General features: G+C 49.9%; 1 protein-coding gene across 1 annotated transcript in view; it reads left to right on the plus strand.

Annotated features, from left to right (window-relative positions):
* Nucleotides 1-18149, plus strand: part of STX8 (syntaxin 8) — a gene marked incomplete at its 5' end in the record, with an annotated part of 86362 nt that overhangs the window by 41374 nt on the left and 26839 nt on the right. The window contains one exon of the mRNA XM_009072317.1: nucleotides 7351-7452. Within this exon, the coding sequence (XP_009070565.1) occupies nucleotides 7351-7452 (102 nt within the window). The remainder of the gene's footprint in view (nucleotides 1-7350; nucleotides 7453-18149) is intronic.

Genomic DNA, 18149 nt, shown 5'->3' on the forward strand with positions numbered 1-18149 from the left:
GACACCGTTTTGGCTTGACATGCAGGTTGATCACATGCTGTAACTCTGGTGTCCTCCGTGCAGGTTGGACCCTGCAGAGGAGGGTGCAATGTGCCCTTGTGTCTGTGGTATGATCTCATGACCTTGCAGCTGACTTGCTTCTCTGTCTTCAGTATTGTCAGAGCAGAGCAGGGCTGACTGGGCACTGGCAGGGGCTTGGCACTGGGGTTGAAAAGGGAAATGATGGAGTGACTGAAAGGGCTGGAAAAGGGGGTGTTGCTCCCTGGAAATGTTTGGCCTCCTCATTTTGTTGGCAAAACCGAGCATTTCGTTTCCAAGCTGAAAGCTGGTGATTTGCTTCAGGCTGGTCGGGGATGTGGTTCAGCATAAAGGGCATCATTGGGAAGGTGCAGCGCTGGTGGCCCAGAGGGCAGAGCGCTCTGGGATGGGCTGTTTTTATCATCTACCAAATGGTATCCAGTGCAAACTGTTCCCTTGGAAAACCTCTGAGCAGCTGTGGAAAGACTTGACGGCTGCTAGAGATGTCCAATCTCAAACCATTCGGAAGGGCTGTTAGAAACGTCAGCCGAGAATTTGGGAATATGGGAAAGGAAGATGGGGGTTGTGATGGAGGAGCTGTCATGGATATAAATTAAAAGGGGAAATTGAGATCTTAGGCAGAAGCTTTCCCTGTGAGGGTGGTGAGACTGTCCCAGGTTGCCCAGGGAGGCTGTGGCTGCCCCAACCCTGGCAGTGTTCACAGCCAGGTTGGATGAGCCTTGAGCAACCTGCTCTGGTGAGAGGTGTCCCTGCCCAGGGCAGGGGTTGGGGCTGGGGATCTCTAAGCTCAATTCCAACCCCTGAACATTCTGTAGTACTATGATACCTGTCATCAGTGCTGTGCTGCTCCGTGGGGCTGCAGGCAAACTCGGTGTCTCGAGCTTGCAGCCTTTCGAGGAGGGACAGAAAAGCCAGAGCATCTGCCTGGACACCGCAGGCTGTGCCAGCACCCGCTGGGCTCCGGCAGGGTTTGCTTTCCCGTGCTGTGAGCGCCCAGCTGTGCACTGATCTATGGCCACGTCGCGCAGGGATGACTTACGGCCCTGATCTGGGGGCTCCTGTCTCATGGAGGGGGTGGGATTATCCATGCTGTGGCTGCAGAGAAGCAGAACCAGATTTTTACTGGAGGTATCGGTGATTTTAAGAGTGAAAACAGAACATTTCCGATTTTCATGGCAGCAGCAAAGTCTCTGAAGGAAAAAGGAAATGAAGAATGGCCTTTTTTTCTTGAGAAATTTCTAGGATTACATATGATTTCTTCCACTCAGTTTTTTTATCATCTGTCTTCTGTTGGTGTCCTTTGCATAAATCTTTATTCTTCTAGCTATTAGCACATGTGGTTTCAAAGACATGGATAAATACACCCTTACCTCTGCTGCTGGGTGGTTGTTCCACTGGAATTCTAGGGAAGGATTTTATGTTCTGGTGGTCATTTTTAGCACAGTCCTGGTGAAAACACACATGGATGGACCCCAGAAACTGGGAGCAGCAAAATGTGCTAGTGTGACTTATAATGCAACTGTTTAATTCAGAGATACTATAAAGATCATTTTTCTCAGCCTTTTACAAAATCACAGAATGATTTTGGTTGAAGGGACCTTAAAGCTCATCTACATCTAGTCCCACCCCCTGCCATGGGCAGGGACACTTTCCACCAGCCCAGGGTGCTCCAAGCCCTGTCCAACCTGGCCTGGAACGCTCCCAGGGATGGAGCAGCCACAGCCTCCCTGGGCACCCTGTGCCAGTGCCTCACCACCCTCATAGGGAACAGTTCCTTCCCCATATCCCATTTGTCCCTGCCCTCTGGCAGTGGGAAGCCATTCCCTGTGTCCTGTCACTCCAGGCCCTTGTCCAGCTCCTTTGGATCCCCTTTAGGCACTGGAAGGTGCTCTAAGGTCTCCCTGGAGCTTCTTGTGTCCAGGCTGAACAGCCCCAGCTCTCTCAGCCTTCAGTGTATCATTTGGGATTGTGAAGTCAAGCATGATAGAACAGTGTGGAATGTACTTAAGATACAGGGTCAGATGAACAGAGTTTTCAGCAGCTTAGAAGGTTTAATTTTCTGGCTGTGACAGCTGATGCAGTGACAAATTTGGAGCTGGTTAAGTGACTTTTTATTTGTCTTTACGGGCGAGAATTTATTTAATGCAAATTGTTAAACAAACCCAAAATTTTTTGGTTTTGCTTTTGAAAAAAGTTAACAGAAGGAGCTTTTCCTCACTTTGCTCTGGCTTTCTCCAGTCCCCTTCTGGGGGAGTTAGTACTGGAATGGGAGAGGGCTGACGGACTATATGGCTGTATTTCCAGCGTTTCCCACCTTTTCCATAGGGATGCTTCTTCCAACCTGGGCCCGTGCTTAGCCTGGCTGCTCTGCAGTGTCTGACAGATTGCCTGTGATCAGAAACTGCTGGGGGATTTTTAATAAAAGTGTCCAGTGTTTCAGCCTAAATTTTCCCTGCTGTTCCCTTACTGCACGCTTTCTTTGTAAATCTGCATGTGGAATTCGTCCTGCTCTCCCTGGGACTGCCCATGATGGTGCCATTCTCCCGTGCTGGTTCCACAGCTGCAGGAGCAAGGCCAGTGCTGCAGACAGGCTTGTGTCCACACAGCAAACGCCTCCGTGGTTTTGCCCTGGTTTAAGGCACGATGCATTGGCCTCAGGTCCCGTTATTGTGCTGTCTGATCCGTACCAGGCTCCCAAAGAAATCCTGCCCTTTGGGGGCTCCAGCTCAGATCTCATAACTTTGATCACCAGCAAAAGTATCCAGATGTGTAGAGTCAGGTTCGTGGTTCCTTGCCATGGCCTTGCAGGGCTGAGGTGAGGAGACGTGGTAGTGCCCATGTAGGTGCCTCCTGCAGGGACCTGCTGCTTCCCTGTCTGCTGTGTTTGGCTGACTCAGCCACTGGTGGGCTCCAAGGCAATGATCCCACCTGGCTGCTGGCTGTCACCCTGCACGGGCATGTGTTCAGGGGTGCCAAAGGCTTTTTGAGCAAAAGTCCCTGCTGATAGAGCTCCTGGCTGAGCTCACCTCCAGCATGAGCAACCTTCAAACTTTCGCCACTTAGCTGCACTCAGATGACTCAGAGTTTAATTCTGGGGTTGTGGAGTGGGTTTTATCTTCTGCTTCAAGATCCTTCTTCCCTGAAAGAAGACCTTGGCTAAGTTTGTGTTACTGGCTGAGTTGTGGTTTGCAGTGCAGTGTTACAGGAACGTCCTTCGGAAGGTTGCTGGAGCCGTTCTGCAGCCAGCCTGCCTCTCCCAGCCACTCCTCCCCATGGGGCAGCCTTGCTCCTTCCTGGCTGTCAGGGCTCTCTCCATTCTTTGCAACTTGCTCCTTGCATAGTCATCTACATGAGAGCTGATGGAACATGGAACTGCCAGCTTGAAGGGCAGAGAGGGTTGCAGTAGGTCATCTGTCAGGAAAGGTGGGAGCCTGCGGAGCTCTGACAGGATTGTCGGTGCTCTGAAGGCTTTCTGAGCTATGGAGTTACTTTCCTCTGGCAGCAGCTCTGCCAACCTTAGAAATTCATTGCTAGTTTTCAGCTCTGCCTTATACAGCCCATATTTCCCATGGGTTTCCTTTGCCTTGAAGTGGGGAGATATTCTTTCCTTTACATGAAGGTTGAGAACTGCTCTGTACTTGAGTGTCACCAGAACAGTGTGTTGGTGGGGATAGAGGAGTGGAGGTTTCTCTACAGGGTGGTGGGTGCAGAGGGCTCCCCTGACATCTGTCTGTGTCAAGAGACAGGGAGACATGGAGAAATGCTTCTCCCAAGCTGTACTGTCCAGTTCTTTGGCTCGACAGGATGATGGGAAAGGGGAGGCTCTAGACATGGTCCCAGTTGCAGTGCCTTGGGCTTTGAAAAGATGACAGAAAATTTTCCTACTCCCATTTGTTCTCATTTAGCTACAGCTTGTTAACCAGGATGTTTTTCAAGGAGGGTCTGGTCAGTGTTGGCAGAGGAAAGTCTCTTAGTTCCCAAGAATGCTTATCATTTTGTCCTTGACGACAATGGGAACTTTAGGCACTCTGTTCACTGAGAGGCAAACTGGGACAGACCTCCCCGTGCAGGCAGTGTTGCCGTGTGCTTCCTGCGTGCTGAGTCACGCAGGGCAGATAAAGTTTCCCCAAAATATTGTTGGCATTGCAGATGTTGGACCTGGGAAAGTTGGGTGGGAGGGGGAGGAGAGTGAATGTCTGAACTACAAACTGAACAGACCTCGCAGCTGAGGCAGAACCCCTGCCATCACCTGGGGAGGTGTGCTTTGGGGCAGGATGAACTGTAAAATCCCGAGTATTATGAGCATAACTATGAAGTTTGTGACTGGAATAGAGCAGTAGTGGTGGGTGATGCTGCTTAACCATAGGAGGTAGGTCAGATGTGCAGTGTGAACCAGAGGCTGCATCAGGGAAGCAGTTGATGTTTGCCCTCTGCCCTCCCTTCCTGGGAATACAGGGATGGTTTAGGCTGTGGAACACAAATCAGGAGCTCATGTTTTAACAATGCTATATATTTGCAAAGTACAGGATTTTTCAGATGCTGATATCGTTTTACATAGGCATTTGCTGGAGCTGACAAGAGTACTTGTGGAGCAGACTGAAACATGCATTGGAAGGATGATGCTTAAATCTCTTAGCTCTCCAGGAGAGTCAAAGCTCCATGCTACATGTGCCTTTGACATTTCCTTTGTGTCTTCAGAACTCTGATTATTTTATATGTGTTTCTTGTTGTCTGTATGTACAATCAGACTGGTTTTATCTGTATCTGGATGCAGTGCTTGTTCCTTGGTAAGGCTGAAGACATAAACACCCTTGGAGGGTTAGGTTGGATATCAGGACAAGGCTCTTCCCCCAGAGGTGTTTGGGCACTGAACAGCTCCCCAGGGCAGTGGTCACAGCCCCAAGGCTGACAGAGCTCAGGGAGTGTTTGGCCAGTGCTCTCAGGCACAGGGGGCAGTGTTGGGGGGTCCTGGGCAGGGCAGGAATTGGACTGATGGTCCTTGTGGGTCCCTTCAACTTCATATTCTATGATTCTGTGGTCGTCTGCCTGTGGGAAGGTGCATGGTGGAGGAACCCCTTCCCATTTACGTGCTGGTGTCGGAGGGATGGCAGCAGAGGGCTGCAGGTGTGCCTGGGAAGCTGCAGGAACTGATGTCATGCACTGGCAGTACCCTTGCAAGGACAGGGTTTTCTTCCAGTGTCACAGGGAAGTTTGGAAAGTACAAGGAATGCCCTCTTCAGTGTCATCCCCAGTTTCCTTGGAGAGATAATGTGGGAAATCTCTTGTTTTAAGGAATACAGGACTACAATAAAGACTGATTTATAAGGGTCTCATCCTGTGGGTGTGACTTGTGTTCTTAAACCCTCAGCCAGCATCCATAGAGAGTTATGATGCATAAATGAGAGAGTAAATATAAAGAGAATATCAGGAGATCTTGCTAACTGGATGTTGTGTGCTCTAAAGTCTGCTTTTGTTGCTTGTGGGCCATGGAACTACAGTGTTTCAGCAGGGAAGAGATGCCAGGCCCTGCCAGGAGCTGAGGGCACAGCGCTCGCCAGCTGACCCCGACCCTACTCACAGGGAGGATGGACTTATTAACACCGTGATCAGGAGTGGGGAGAGTGCTAGTGGTGTAACCAGAGCAAAATGCTATGCAGTAGCATTCAGGGTTTGGCTGCTGTCCTCCTCCTGATTTATCACGCACAAAGAAAGCCATTCCTACCTGCAGCGCAGAGGCAGCTCAGACACGATGTGCTGAGCTCCTAGCCAGGAGCACTGGCTCTGTGCTTCAGGGAAATTAGAGCGTAACAGTCAGTGAGAAGGAAATTTACTGCCTGAATGTGGCTCTTAATTTTCAGCGTTAAACAACCCCAACCCATAGTTGCTCTTGGTGTCAGCCTTGTACCTTGTACAAGCAAAATGAAAGTCGTCGGTTACAGGAGGTTGAAATCTTTCTTTCCACTCTATTAAAAATAGATGTAGGAGAAACTTTGCCCGCTTTCCTTTTCCCAGAGGACCATCTGGGCTGCAAGGAGAACTGCCATCCCTGCAGCTTTGTAGTGGAGCCAAGACAGGACTTTGACTGTGACCTCTGTGGTCACGTGGCTGGGACTGCACCGAGTGCTCTCAGCACTTCAGCCTTTATGAAGGTGGTGGTTCTGGATGTGGTTTAATGATGATGTCATGGCCCAGTGTGGAGATACTCCATTCCACATGTCTTATGGGGAGAGGCTGAGAGAACTAGGTTTGTTTAGTCTGGAGAAGAGAAGGCTTGGGAAGGACCTCATTGCTCTCTACAGCTCCCTGACAGGAGGATGTAGTGAGGTGAGGGTTGGTCTCTCCTGCAATGTCTCAAGTGAAGGAACGAGAGGAAATGGCCTGAAGCTGTGCCAGGAGGGGTTCAGATTAGATGTTCAGCCTGGAGAAGAGAAGGTTGTGTGGAGACCTCAGAGCACCTGCCAGGAGCTGAAGGGGCTCCAGGGAAGCTGCAGAGGGACTCTTGGTTAGGAACTGCAGGGACAGGACAAGGAGCAATGGGAGAAACGGAAAGAGGGAAACCGAGATGAGATTTTAGGCCGAAGTTTTCCCTGTGAGGGTGGTGAGACACTGTCCCAGGTTGCCCAGGGAGGCTGTGGCTGCCCCAACCCTGGCAGTGTTCACAGCGAGGTTTGATGAGCCTTGAGCAACCTGCTGTGGTGGGAGGTGTCCCTGCCCAGGGCAGGGGTTGGGGCTGGATCATCTCTGAGGTCCTTTCCAACCCTTTCACATTCTATGATACTACAAAAAAGATTTTACAGAAAGGGTTGTCGGGCGTTGAAATAAGTTGCCCAGGGAGTTGGTAGAGTCAGAATCTCTGGAAGTGTTCAAGAGTCATCTAGATGTAGCACTCAGGGCTGTGGTTTAGGGGTGATTATGGTTGTGCTGGGTTGATGGCTGGACGAGATGATCTTGAAGATCTTTCCAACCTTGATGATTCCGTGATTCTATATGCACTAATTCCCTCACTTTGGCTAGTGCTTTGTGGCTGCCATTGTTTTATATTCCATGACTGCCTAAACTGATGCAGCTCCTTCAGGCTGTATTTGTTCTTCCTCTCTTGCAGCAGAGGAGTGAACTCAGCCTGAAGTTGAAGCCTCATGTGTAGAATTTCCCAGAATTTGAACCTCTCAGTGCATGTGAGCACTGGTCTGTCCTGCTGGAGGACAGCAGGATGCAGCTGGTTTCTGCTCTGGAGCCTGGAGCAGGAGTGTGCTGGTTGAGCAGTGATGCTGTGGGGCTCAGAGATTAATGCTCATGTTTCTCTTTCCCCAGAGATCATCGATGACCTCACCAGCCTGGTGGAAAACACGGACGACAAACTTCGCAACCAGACGTGGCATGTGAAGATGGTGGACAAGAAATCAACATCCTGTGGTAGGAAATGGCTTGTGCACACATCAGTTAACTGATGATGTTATTAACTGTTACTAATTGGTGTGCAGTGCTCTCCCCTGAGGACAGCTTCTTTTAGAGGCAGAAGCCCCACCCTACAGCCTTCTCCAGGTGATGTGCAGGTTGGACTCTGTGCTTGATGTGTGTTGGTACAGTTAATTTCCTTAAGCCATTTGACTCAACAATGTTCTGATTGGACATTGTATGAAATCAGAGTGGTGCATGTTAATTAGGTTTGCAAAAACTTGCTACCAGCTCTCACAAACCACTCACAGTGGGGAGCAAGGCCACAGGAGCATTTCTAGTGTGTTCTTAACCAAGTGGCATTCAGAGCCTGCCAGGCATGAAATCCTTCTTGGTGACTCTTCAACTGTGTGCGAGCTGGTAAGCTGAGCTGGCCTCCCTGCCACAGAGCCGAAGGAAGGTTACAGTCTCAGGGGAGTGAGGGCAGGTCTCCTCTGTCAGATGGAGAGCTGGCAGCTGGCAGCAGTGACCATGGGAGGATGCTGTGCGTGATGGCAGAGCATGTCTCTGTAGGGAGGGTGAGTGACTGAGGGACAAAGCCCATGGGGAGGTGATGGCAGTTCACTCATGGAAGTAGCATGTCTGGTTCTGCTGCCTGTGGTTCCTTCTTGCCGTGCTAGAAGACACAAAATGCTCTGTAGAAATCTGACCTGTAGTCAGAAGTTGTTGAAATTTGTCTTAGTAGTTTAGTAAAGAGAAAGTCAAGAGCTGACATGGTCACGTACCTTTTTGTGCCTGGTGGGGGCTTTTACTCCATGGAGTGAAGGTCTGGCAGCCGCGGCTCCCAAGCTTAGGCTGGCAATGAGGCAATATATTTCAGGGATTTATTTGGTTCTCCAGCAGTGATGACTTGTTGGAAGCTTGGTTGATGTAGGTTGATGAAAACCTGTGGCTGCTTCTGGAGGTTAAAGTTGACTCGTCAGACGCATTTGTCTCTGATTTCTCTCGTACCAACTCCAGATGGAATTAAAGGCGTGACTGCAGAGTTCATGACTGTCTCTTTTATTTTAGATCTTTAATGTTGGTGCAAGATGGATTCAATTTAAAATTAAGCGCACTTGAACGATGCTGAGCACCCCTGTGTGCCTTCGGAGTCTCCCTATAATTCCTGTGGTCTCACTTTCTGCACGAGCATGGGAGAGTGCAACACGCCATGCCTGCCAAGGTGGACAGGGGCTCCCAATTCACCCAGGAGGGATTTCTCCTCCGTTTCAGGTTCCATATGCAAGTGCAGCCCCAGACATGTTCCTGGATGATGAGCCTGTCTCTTTAACTCAGAAGCCCATACTGGCTGCCTGGGGAATTTGAGAGGAGGAGGAGGAGGAGGATGGGAGAGGCAAAGGCTGGGAGGATCATGGGCTGGATTCCTTGGGGGTGACCTCTCTCACCCTTTCCACATTGAAAAACATTTCTCTGTGAGGGGTGGTGAGAAATGCTGCCTCTGGTGCCTGTTCCCTCTGCTCCAACAGGCCTTCCTGTGTTTGCATAACAATTTGGGCATATGTAAACACTGTGTTGCCTCAGATAGCTGTTTCATTCTGCCCGTGCTGAGTTTTAGAACAACAATGCTGGAAGAAGACACAGGCTGTAATTGCATTCTTCCCATCCCTTTTCCACCCTTGTCCCTGGCACTGGAAGTGGACTGGTATATTAGGATGAGAAAAGCCCTCCCTGTATGTACGATTGTTCCTTGAACAAAGCCAAGCAGGAGGAAAACTGGTACCTGCTAGGGAACTTCTGCAAAGTGCTTTTTTTCTCCTCCGGCGTTTTCTTTAAATGGGTGAAAACTTCAGTAACACTTGGGTTTTGGTGTTTTCCTTCGGATCGAAACAAGCGTGCAGTGCTTCCCTCTTGCCCACCCCTTCCTTGCTCAAGCCCAGTCCCCACACTATTCCAGCATGTGCCTCTTCCTGGGCTTTTGCCTCATTTTTGAAGCCATAATGTCTTTTTCCTTTCCTGAGGAGTGCCTGTCCTGGAGCTGTGGATCCAAGAGGAGCACACTGGCAGAATAGTGGGATAATCACTGTAAAAAAAAACGTAGAGGTGGCAGTTTCTTTGTAAGCAGCCAGTATAATCATAAAATCAAAGTATTGCTGATGAAATCCAACTTTAATCAATATTTCAACATCTCGCTCTCATGCGAACCGCGCTGAGGCTGTTCCCAGGGACCCGAGTGGTTTGTGCGGGGATGCGGGTGTTGGCGCGCCGGCACAGCACCCTACAGGGAGCAGCTGCACACCTCCAGCTGTCCTCAGGCCCGGCATCAACCCTCGGGCTGCTTGGGGTGGGTTGTTGCATTTGCAGCTTGTTTTCAAGGCCGTTTCTCTTGCTGGCTCCAGAGCTGTTGACAGTGCTGGCCCTCGCCCCTGCCCAGGGAAGGCTGTCCTGCTCCCGCCCCACTCCCTTGGTGGCCCCAGGCAGCCCCACACGGGTGTCACTGGGAACTCCCAGTGATTGCAGCGGAAGGATAAACATGCACTATCTCAGCCTGTTGCATTAATGAAATTATTGTTGAAAATCATCAGTCATCTGCAGGCAAACGTTTGCACGCTGCTTGGCACCGTTTCATCCCTTTGCAGCACGCGCTGGGCGCTGGGAGGACATAAGTTTCTTAGATTTCAGAAATTTGCATTGAGCTTTCACCAAATTGTTCACACAAGTCATTAATCAATGTTAGGCTGCATTTACGAGCTTTGCTCCAAGGCTTTTCAGTTTTACTACGGCTGTTGTTCCGTTTGTTTGCACCCAGTCTCTCCCAGTTTGGGCATCTCCAGGGGTTTGTGCAGAGTCACACACATTAACCATTTCTCAGTAATGTTCTGTCTCGGTTTGAGAGACAGGTGTCTGCCAAAAAGGCAGGAGCCTCCCTTGGAATAGACAGATGCAGCCCCTCTCCCTCCGAATTACTATAATTCCGAAATTAAGGGGCTATTGGGCAAAAATATGAGAAAATAGGAATAACAGTTCTTTATTGCTCTATATCTACCAAGGCGAACAAACCAATACTGACAGTGTCAGTGCCACACACAGCCCCAGTGCCCAGTGCAGCCTCTCTCGGCTCTCAGCCCCTTTCCCCTGGGCTGCAGTTCCCCTAACCACTCTCATTCCTGCCAGTCATATCCATCCACTTCCAAGCAGCATGGGGGGAACAGACCATGTCTGTGCAGTTTGCACCGTGTGCTTCCTCTGACCTTTCAGATAAACGGGGAGAATGAGAAGCAGCCAGTGCGCATCCCCTGCTGGGGTGGTTCTGCAGAGTAACACGCTGCAGTGGTGGCTGAGCAGGGCTTTTCCCGTGTTTGGTTTCCTCCTGTTCCACAAGATGGCAATGCAATCTAATCACCTCTCTCCAGCCCCAGGTAGATGCTCTCACCGCCCTTTGCCTCCGACTAGGGTTTTGGGGAGGCTGAAAGCAGGGTGTAGGCTACCATGAAGTTAATAAGCACCAGGTGGGATTTTTTTATCCTATCAAATCACTAAAACACCTGAATTAAAAATAGAACTTTGCCAAAGCTCTTAATTGCAGTTTTTGGAAGGGTTGATTTGTTTTAAAACAGAGTAGCTGGGATTATACAAGGTTTCCTCTAGAAAATAATGATTCACACAGCCTGGGGCCTTTTTCTGCCAGATTCTGCAGTCTCTCTGTTCTAAGTCTTGGCTATTTTTGCCATGGATTTAGTTGGTTTTATAAATACTGGATGGCAGTTGCTCAGGTTTGTTCCTCTGACGTTCACTGTGTGTTGGGATGAGCAAGTCCTCATCCCTTGGGCTTTTTCTCAGTGGAGAGGAGAAGAGAAGCTGGTGCAGTTGCCGTTAAATCAGCCTTTCCTGCAATCTGACTCTGGGAGAAGTTACACTGATATTCCTTCCCAGTGCTGCCTTGACAACTGCACTGGCTCTGAGTCACCTGTTCAACCTTCGTTGGGATGAGTTTTCTCAGCCTGGCAAGTTATATATTTTCCTGGGGTTTTTTATTACAATTTTCCTTCAGTTTCTTCCACTTTAAGCAATTACATGTTGAAAAGTTTGTTCTGAGTTGTTACCCCTGCAAGAAAAGCTGAAAAGAACCTTTAGCAGAAGAACAATGAATCTCTTGGTTAATTTGGGTTCATCTCTGGTGTTTTCAGTGGACACTGGCATCCGAAATCATAGAATCACGTCGTGTTTTCGATTGGAAGTGACCTTTAAAGTCCATCTAGCCCAACCCCCTGCCCTGGGCAGGGACACCTCCCACCAGCCCAGGCTTCTCTAAGCCCCATCCAACCTGGCCAGGAACACTTCCAGGGATGGGGTAGCCACAGCTTCTCTGGGCAACCTGTGCCAGTGTGTCAGCACCCTCATCATAAAAAAAAGTCCTTCCTTGAAATCTAAATGTGCTGATGTCTCATTCTCTGGGAGCAGAGCAGCCCAGGGAGGTGGTGAGGGCAGCAATGGACTTCCATCTGGGCTTTTCTGGCTCTGTGTTCCTTTCTCCAGCAGCTATGCTTGCTGCCTCCCTGCCAGGGAACACCAGGAGTCCAGCAGGTCTCACTGCAGGACTTAGCTTTCTGCTACTCTTACTCCCTCGTTCATCCCTCTTCGTAGTGCTCTGGTTGCCCTCGTTTCCTGCCCCAGCGTGCAGGGTGGCTGTGCCCGGGGAAGCAGAGGTCTGCCAGAGGGGAATCTGCTCCGGGAGGACACGGCAGCTGCCGCTGTGCTCTTCCTCCCTCCTTGCCCCACTGACTTCGTAGCCCACTGGCTAATTGAAGCTGGAATTAGCTGGAGGTAGAGGTCACAAAGATAAGGAGCTACTAGAAGCTTATTTGGGCATCGATCCTCATTAGAGAGACCCAATTAAGGCCCTGTTGAGGGGAAGAGGCAGGGTGAGCTCAAATCTCATTAGACACCAGAGAAGCCTCAAAGCAGATTAGCTCTGGGATATAGTGGGCAATGTGGGTCATTAATTATGTTAACAGAACAACTTTTAAATGAACTGGTCTGGTAATTTCAACACATTGCTAATCTAAGACTTCTGGTTCATCTGCTGTCTTGCCATCGTGCTTTCCCATAATATGAAGACTTTTCCATGGCTTTGTTAGCTTGGAACTCCCAAGGAGCAGGTGAGGAGTGCACAGGATGACTGGTGGTGAGAGGGAATATCCCACAGGGTGTTGCCAGTTCCGCAGACACAATGGAACAAGGTCAGCCATGGTGCTGAGATAATACCTCTGCCCAAGGCATGTGCCTCGTCCTCTCTCCCCCAGTGACATTTTACCCTCCAGCCAGCTCGTGGCCTTGCTGTGCCTCCTCCTCTTCGTCTTCCTCACATACACTAAACTCACAGCTCAAGTGTTTGTTTAAAACGGCTCACACTGAGATGTTGAAATGGATTCATCTGAAGTAAGAGGATGGACCTTAGCAGTCATAAGTAAAATTTTTTTGTAAAAGAAGGTGATTTGAACTTGCTTTATGGATCTCCTTCCAGGTGGGAAATAAGGCATGTCCTGCTGGTGTGTGCTCTGTGTGTGCTGAACAGGAAAGAACGGGAAGAGCCTTCTGGGTCAGAGGATCCCTTCAAGATAAATTTCTGAGAACAAGCTTGTTTTTTCCTCCCCATTACTCCTATTGGAAGGCTGAAATGGTCATAAACTTATTTTCAGCCTGGACTTGTCAGGGATACTTCATGTTGCCCACGTGCAGCCCTTGTTCTGGTGCCTTGAATAGTTCTCTCCTCTTTTATTTTACTTCTCGCAAACGTGTGTGTCCAAGAGATCACTCAGTGTTCCCTCACAGCTTTTGTGTTGCAGGCTTGAACAAGCATTCTGATCTCCTAAACTAATCTGTTGTCTCATAAACAGTTTTTACACTTCTTCCTGCTTAAACGTTTTGTTTTTTAACCATGAGAGCTGACCACAGCCTCCCCAGGGCCTTCTCCCCATGACCTGTCCACTCTCACACTTATCTGACTGGTGGCAGGGGTTCAATTCCAGCATGTTGGTCCTCAGTCAGTTTTGGTTTGGGCTGTTTGTTGGAGCCTTTCTCACTCTTGAACAGTTTCCACCCGAGTTAATTTTCTTTCCATAGCAAAAGCTGCTGTTTATCCCCAGGGCATGCCTTCCCCTTCCATCCCATCAAATTTCAATCTTCCTCCATTCATCTTCAAAGTTATCCATTTTTCCCCACATTCTGTCCCAGCTCTCCTGTGTACTGATGCTGCTTTCCAGCTTTGTGTCATCAGAAGGTTTCATTAGCACACTTACTTTTTGTGCCAGAGTCATTAATAAAAATATCGAATGAGATCAGCCTGCTGACCATTCCTGGAGGAGCTCTGCCAGTGACCTCCATCCATTCTGGTCCTTCTTTCAGCACGCCTTTCACCGGTTTCCTGGCCTTACAGCTCTGCTAATCCCTGTCTCTTTCCTTTCATAATTTCCCACGTGGCGTGGTGTCACGTGCTGTACCGAAGCCTGTGTGGATGGATCTATCACACCTCTTTGTCTAGGAAATTCATTATCTTACCAACTAACCTGATTAGCTCTGTTTGATCTGATTTCCCCTCAGTACAGCCCCAGTGTTTTCCACCCTGTTTACCATTTCGTTTCATGTTCTAATTAGCCTTGGTTTGCTGTGGAGCCTGCGTCCTGCGGAGGTTCATTGGACAGGCCTGGGGTTGCTGGCAGCGCTTTCTTGCTTCCACAGGCTGGAGCTCCAGCCACAATCTTTTGGGATACACAGCCCAGGTCGTGCTCAGTTTGAAGGGAAAGACCTGGAGCTCTGGGAGCATCAGTCCTTCCTGGATTAACCGGCTCACTTCATCTAACAGCAGTTCACCCTGTGGCACTGAGGCCCTGCAGCACCACCACAGCCTTCTCACTCCCACCACGCCCTGGCTCAGCACGTTCAGCAGTGATGGGGTTCACTCCAGGCTGCACAGCATGTGTGGTGTGAATACAGGGTGAAGGGAAGACATGAACATGTAAAAGAGGTGGGGAGAAGTTCCTTTGCTGGGATATGCTGCCAAGGGGTTGCTTTTCAAGTGGCCATTGAGGCTGCAAAATCATGGGCTGTTCAGCAGCCAAACTCTGATTTCAAGGACACCCCAAGAGTGGCATTTCTGGGACTCAGTTGTGAGATGTAAATCAGGCAGGGATTTAAGCCTGAAGCTGTGAAATGCCATTTCTCCCCATTAGGAGCCAGGGTAGAGGGAGAGGGTGAAGCGGGAGAGCAAAAGGCAGTAGACATCTTCTTAATTACATTTGCATATGCATTTTGCATATGCAGCTGTTCAAACAGACTGAACTTCATCAGTGCTTGTTCATACCTATCAGGAGATTTAGAACAGCTATTGTCAACCCATGTAGTGGGACAGTACAAATGTGGTGGTAAAAGAAGCCCCTGGGCACGCCACTCACCCAAGCTGTCCATCACTGCAAAAGGCCAAGCAATTAGTTGTCTTTCAATAACCAAAAAACTGGAATGGTGTGAAATGTTCAAGGGCTGCTTGCAGTGTGGTTTCCAAGGATACATAGTACAGGATTAAATCATTAATTTATATTTCTGAAAATGGTGATGAAATGTATTAATTTGTACATTACCAAAAAGGCTCAGACTTGCCTCCTTCTGCCTTTCCTACTATGTTCAGTGACAAAATAATAGCTCTACCCCATATGGAGCTGAAATACAGCGGTGTTTGGGCTGGGGGATTTCGTGCCACATTAGAACGGAGCGAGGAGGAAATTATCTGGGTTAAATGTCTAGTAATTCTTAGGACTTTGACATTCTGCCTTAATCTTTGGCTCCTAAATGATGAGCCATTTGCAGCCTTGCTCGTTTGTGTTAGCCTAAATCCACCCCAGCCCAGAGCTGTCCTGAGCACAGCACTGCGGCGCACACAGTGCCGGGGCAGAGCAAGGGTCCAGCATCTGGAATTCTGCTTCCCAGGCCTCAGGCACTCGCGGGACACAACAATGCATGGAGGATGTGGTCAGTGGAGAAATGAGTCTGCTAGGGACAAGTGGTTATGTTGTCTCTTCAGGGCGTTCTGAGATGCATGGAGGATGCTGATCCCACCAGAAACTGGGAATATAAATCAGCAGGGGCTGGGATCTCACATATTTCTTGTATTGCAAAAACGCAGTAGGATTCCTGCCATTCTGCTAACTGCCTGGAGGAAAACTGTCCTCCGGCACAAGGGAGGCACAGTGAGCCAGCCCTGCCCCTGAGGGGGCTGGCCCAGGCTGGGGGGGAAACGGCATCTCTGGTGTTACTTGAAAATGTATGTACTTAAGGTGAAAATCAAGTGTGTTCATGCAGTGTTTGTCTCATGGCATTCAAGTGCAGGAGCTGTGCTTGCGGCAGAGTTGTAACCAGGGTGCACATCTGGGGTCGGTGGTTCCGTTCCGGGGCCAGGCTGGAGGGTGAGCCCTCCAGGGCCCTGCTTGGGGCGTGCAGAGCAGCACTGCCTGGATGGGGTGTGGAGACTGGGGCGAGGAGCCCCGCGGAGACTGGAGGGACCCTGTGGACCTAGGAGGTTGAGCAGTGACAAGTGCAAGGTCCTGCTCACAGGTCAGGGCAGTCCGAAGCGCAGAAACAGGCTGGGGGCAATAGAATGAGAGCAGCCCTGAGGAAAAGGATTTGGGGGTGTTGGTGTGCAAGAAGCTCCACATGTCCAGGCCACGGGCAGTGGCACCCAGACCCCCCTGAGTGCTGAGCTCATCCCACAGCATGGGCAGAGGTGAGGGGATTGTGCCCCTCTGCCCTGCTCAGGTGAGACTCACCTGCAGTGCTGCCTCCTGCTCTGGGCCCAGCACAGGGAGAATGTGGAGCTGTTGGAACAAGTCCAGAGGAGAAGTGGTCAGAGGGCTGAAGCAGCTCTGCCATGGAGCCAGGCTGGAAGAGCTGGGAGTGTTCAGCCTGGAGAAGAGAAGGCTCCAAGAAGACCTTAGGGCCCCTTCCATTACCTAAACAGGCTGCAAGAGAGGGACTTGGGATAAGGGCCTGGAGTGCCAGGACACAGGGAATGGCTTCCCACTGCCAGAGGGCAGGGCTAGATGGGAGATTGGGAAAGAATTCTTCCCCGTGAGGGTGCTGAGGCACTGGCACAGGTTGCCCAGAGCAGCTGTGGCTGCTCCATCCCTGGGAGTGTTCCAGGCCAGGCTGGACAGGGCTTGGAGCGACCTGGGCTGGTGGAAGGGGTCCCCTGCTGCAGATGATCAGCTTGTGCCAGTGACTTTAGTGTGAAATTCTGGTGATGCTGGGATTTGCAGAGGAGCTGTGGGTGTGAGGATATGCCTCGTGGGGCACTGGATGCCTTAGAGTTGTCTTGTCCCACATCCCCAGATAGATTGTAACACCAAGTAGCTCCTGTGTAATACTTCCCTGCTAAATATTAAAAAATGCACCAGAACATTGCTATTTTGGCAAGGAAAACAGTGCCATGAGCTCCATTTCGATGGAAACTTCATTTTCCAATCTAGGCTTTCTGAATTCATCTGGTTATTGCATTTATCTGTGAGATGGAGTGGGATATGCTGGAAAATTTGCCTCTAATTGCCAGTAGCCTTTTGTGCTTGCACCCTCACCCTTGAGTCATTTTCTGCCTTATAAGTAATCATGCCCATCCCTGTGGCTCCTGGAGCTCGGGTAAGCTAGGAGCAGTGCAGAATGTCCCAGGTGCTCTCCTGCTCATCCCGCCTTGCATGACTCCTCTGTAAACATGATGCTTTCTTTTGTCAGAAGCCTGAAAGAATACACTTTTAAACTTCTTTCTGCTTCCACAGAGGGACAGTTTTATAGGATACACACAGTGCCTGCTGGGATTTTTATGGCCTGCAGTTTTCCCAGCAAATGGTTTTGTGCACAGGTTGGCTTGGCTGGAATGACTTTCTCTTGTTCATTAACTGTCTGTTGAAAAGTATGCGTGTGGTGGTAGTTAGAGAGCCATGACTGGGGTTATTTTAGGTGGTGCAGGGAGGTCTGGTCCTTTCCTTCCCTCCTCATTATCAAACAGCAGTGGCTGCTTAGGGCCTGGTTTATTTACCTAATAAACTGCCCCTTGTATCATCTAGGAAATGCTCACATTTTTCAGCCAAGAAATCCTAGTAACAGGCACACAGAGGTCTAGCAGTCAGGTCTGGGGAAACAACAAAATGAAGGTCAGCTAATATTGCTGTTATTCTCTTTCCTGGTGGCCATGACAGCAGGGGTGGTTTATTTGAAGATCCCAGACTTGGAGTCATTGCTTGCATTGTTGGTCCCCTGAGCATGGGAGGCTGTGCCAACACTTGGGATATTAATGCATTCTACAGATCAGTGAATGAAGAATTCCTCTACACTCCTTTCTTTTAGAAAAGGAGAAAAAATCCCCTTTTCTCCCCTTCCCCCTGCTCCCCACACTTTGTTTGCCGTGGCTGTCTGTGGGGTGTTGCTGGGCATGGCTAATGAGCCGGGAGGAATGGGGCGATGGGCCGGGCACGGTCCCCAGGGCGGCGCAGCCAGGGAGCCTGACAGGGAGCCCAGGTGTGTGGCAGCTCTCACACTAGCAGGGCTCGGGCATGCGATTAGCCAAGGGGGAGCAAGAAAAAGGCTAATTTTGGGCACACAGTAAAGCTCACTGATTTGCTTCCTCCGAGGAGCAAATCCTACCCTGTGCCCCCTGGCGCGGGACTGGCCTCCCT

Source organism: Acanthisitta chloris, unplaced genomic scaffold (assembly GCF_000695815.1).
Source record: "Acanthisitta chloris isolate BGI_N310 unplaced genomic scaffold, ASM69581v1 scaffold11950, whole genome shotgun sequence".
Lineage (NCBI taxonomy): Eukaryota > Metazoa > Chordata > Aves > Passeriformes > Acanthisittidae > Acanthisitta > Acanthisitta chloris.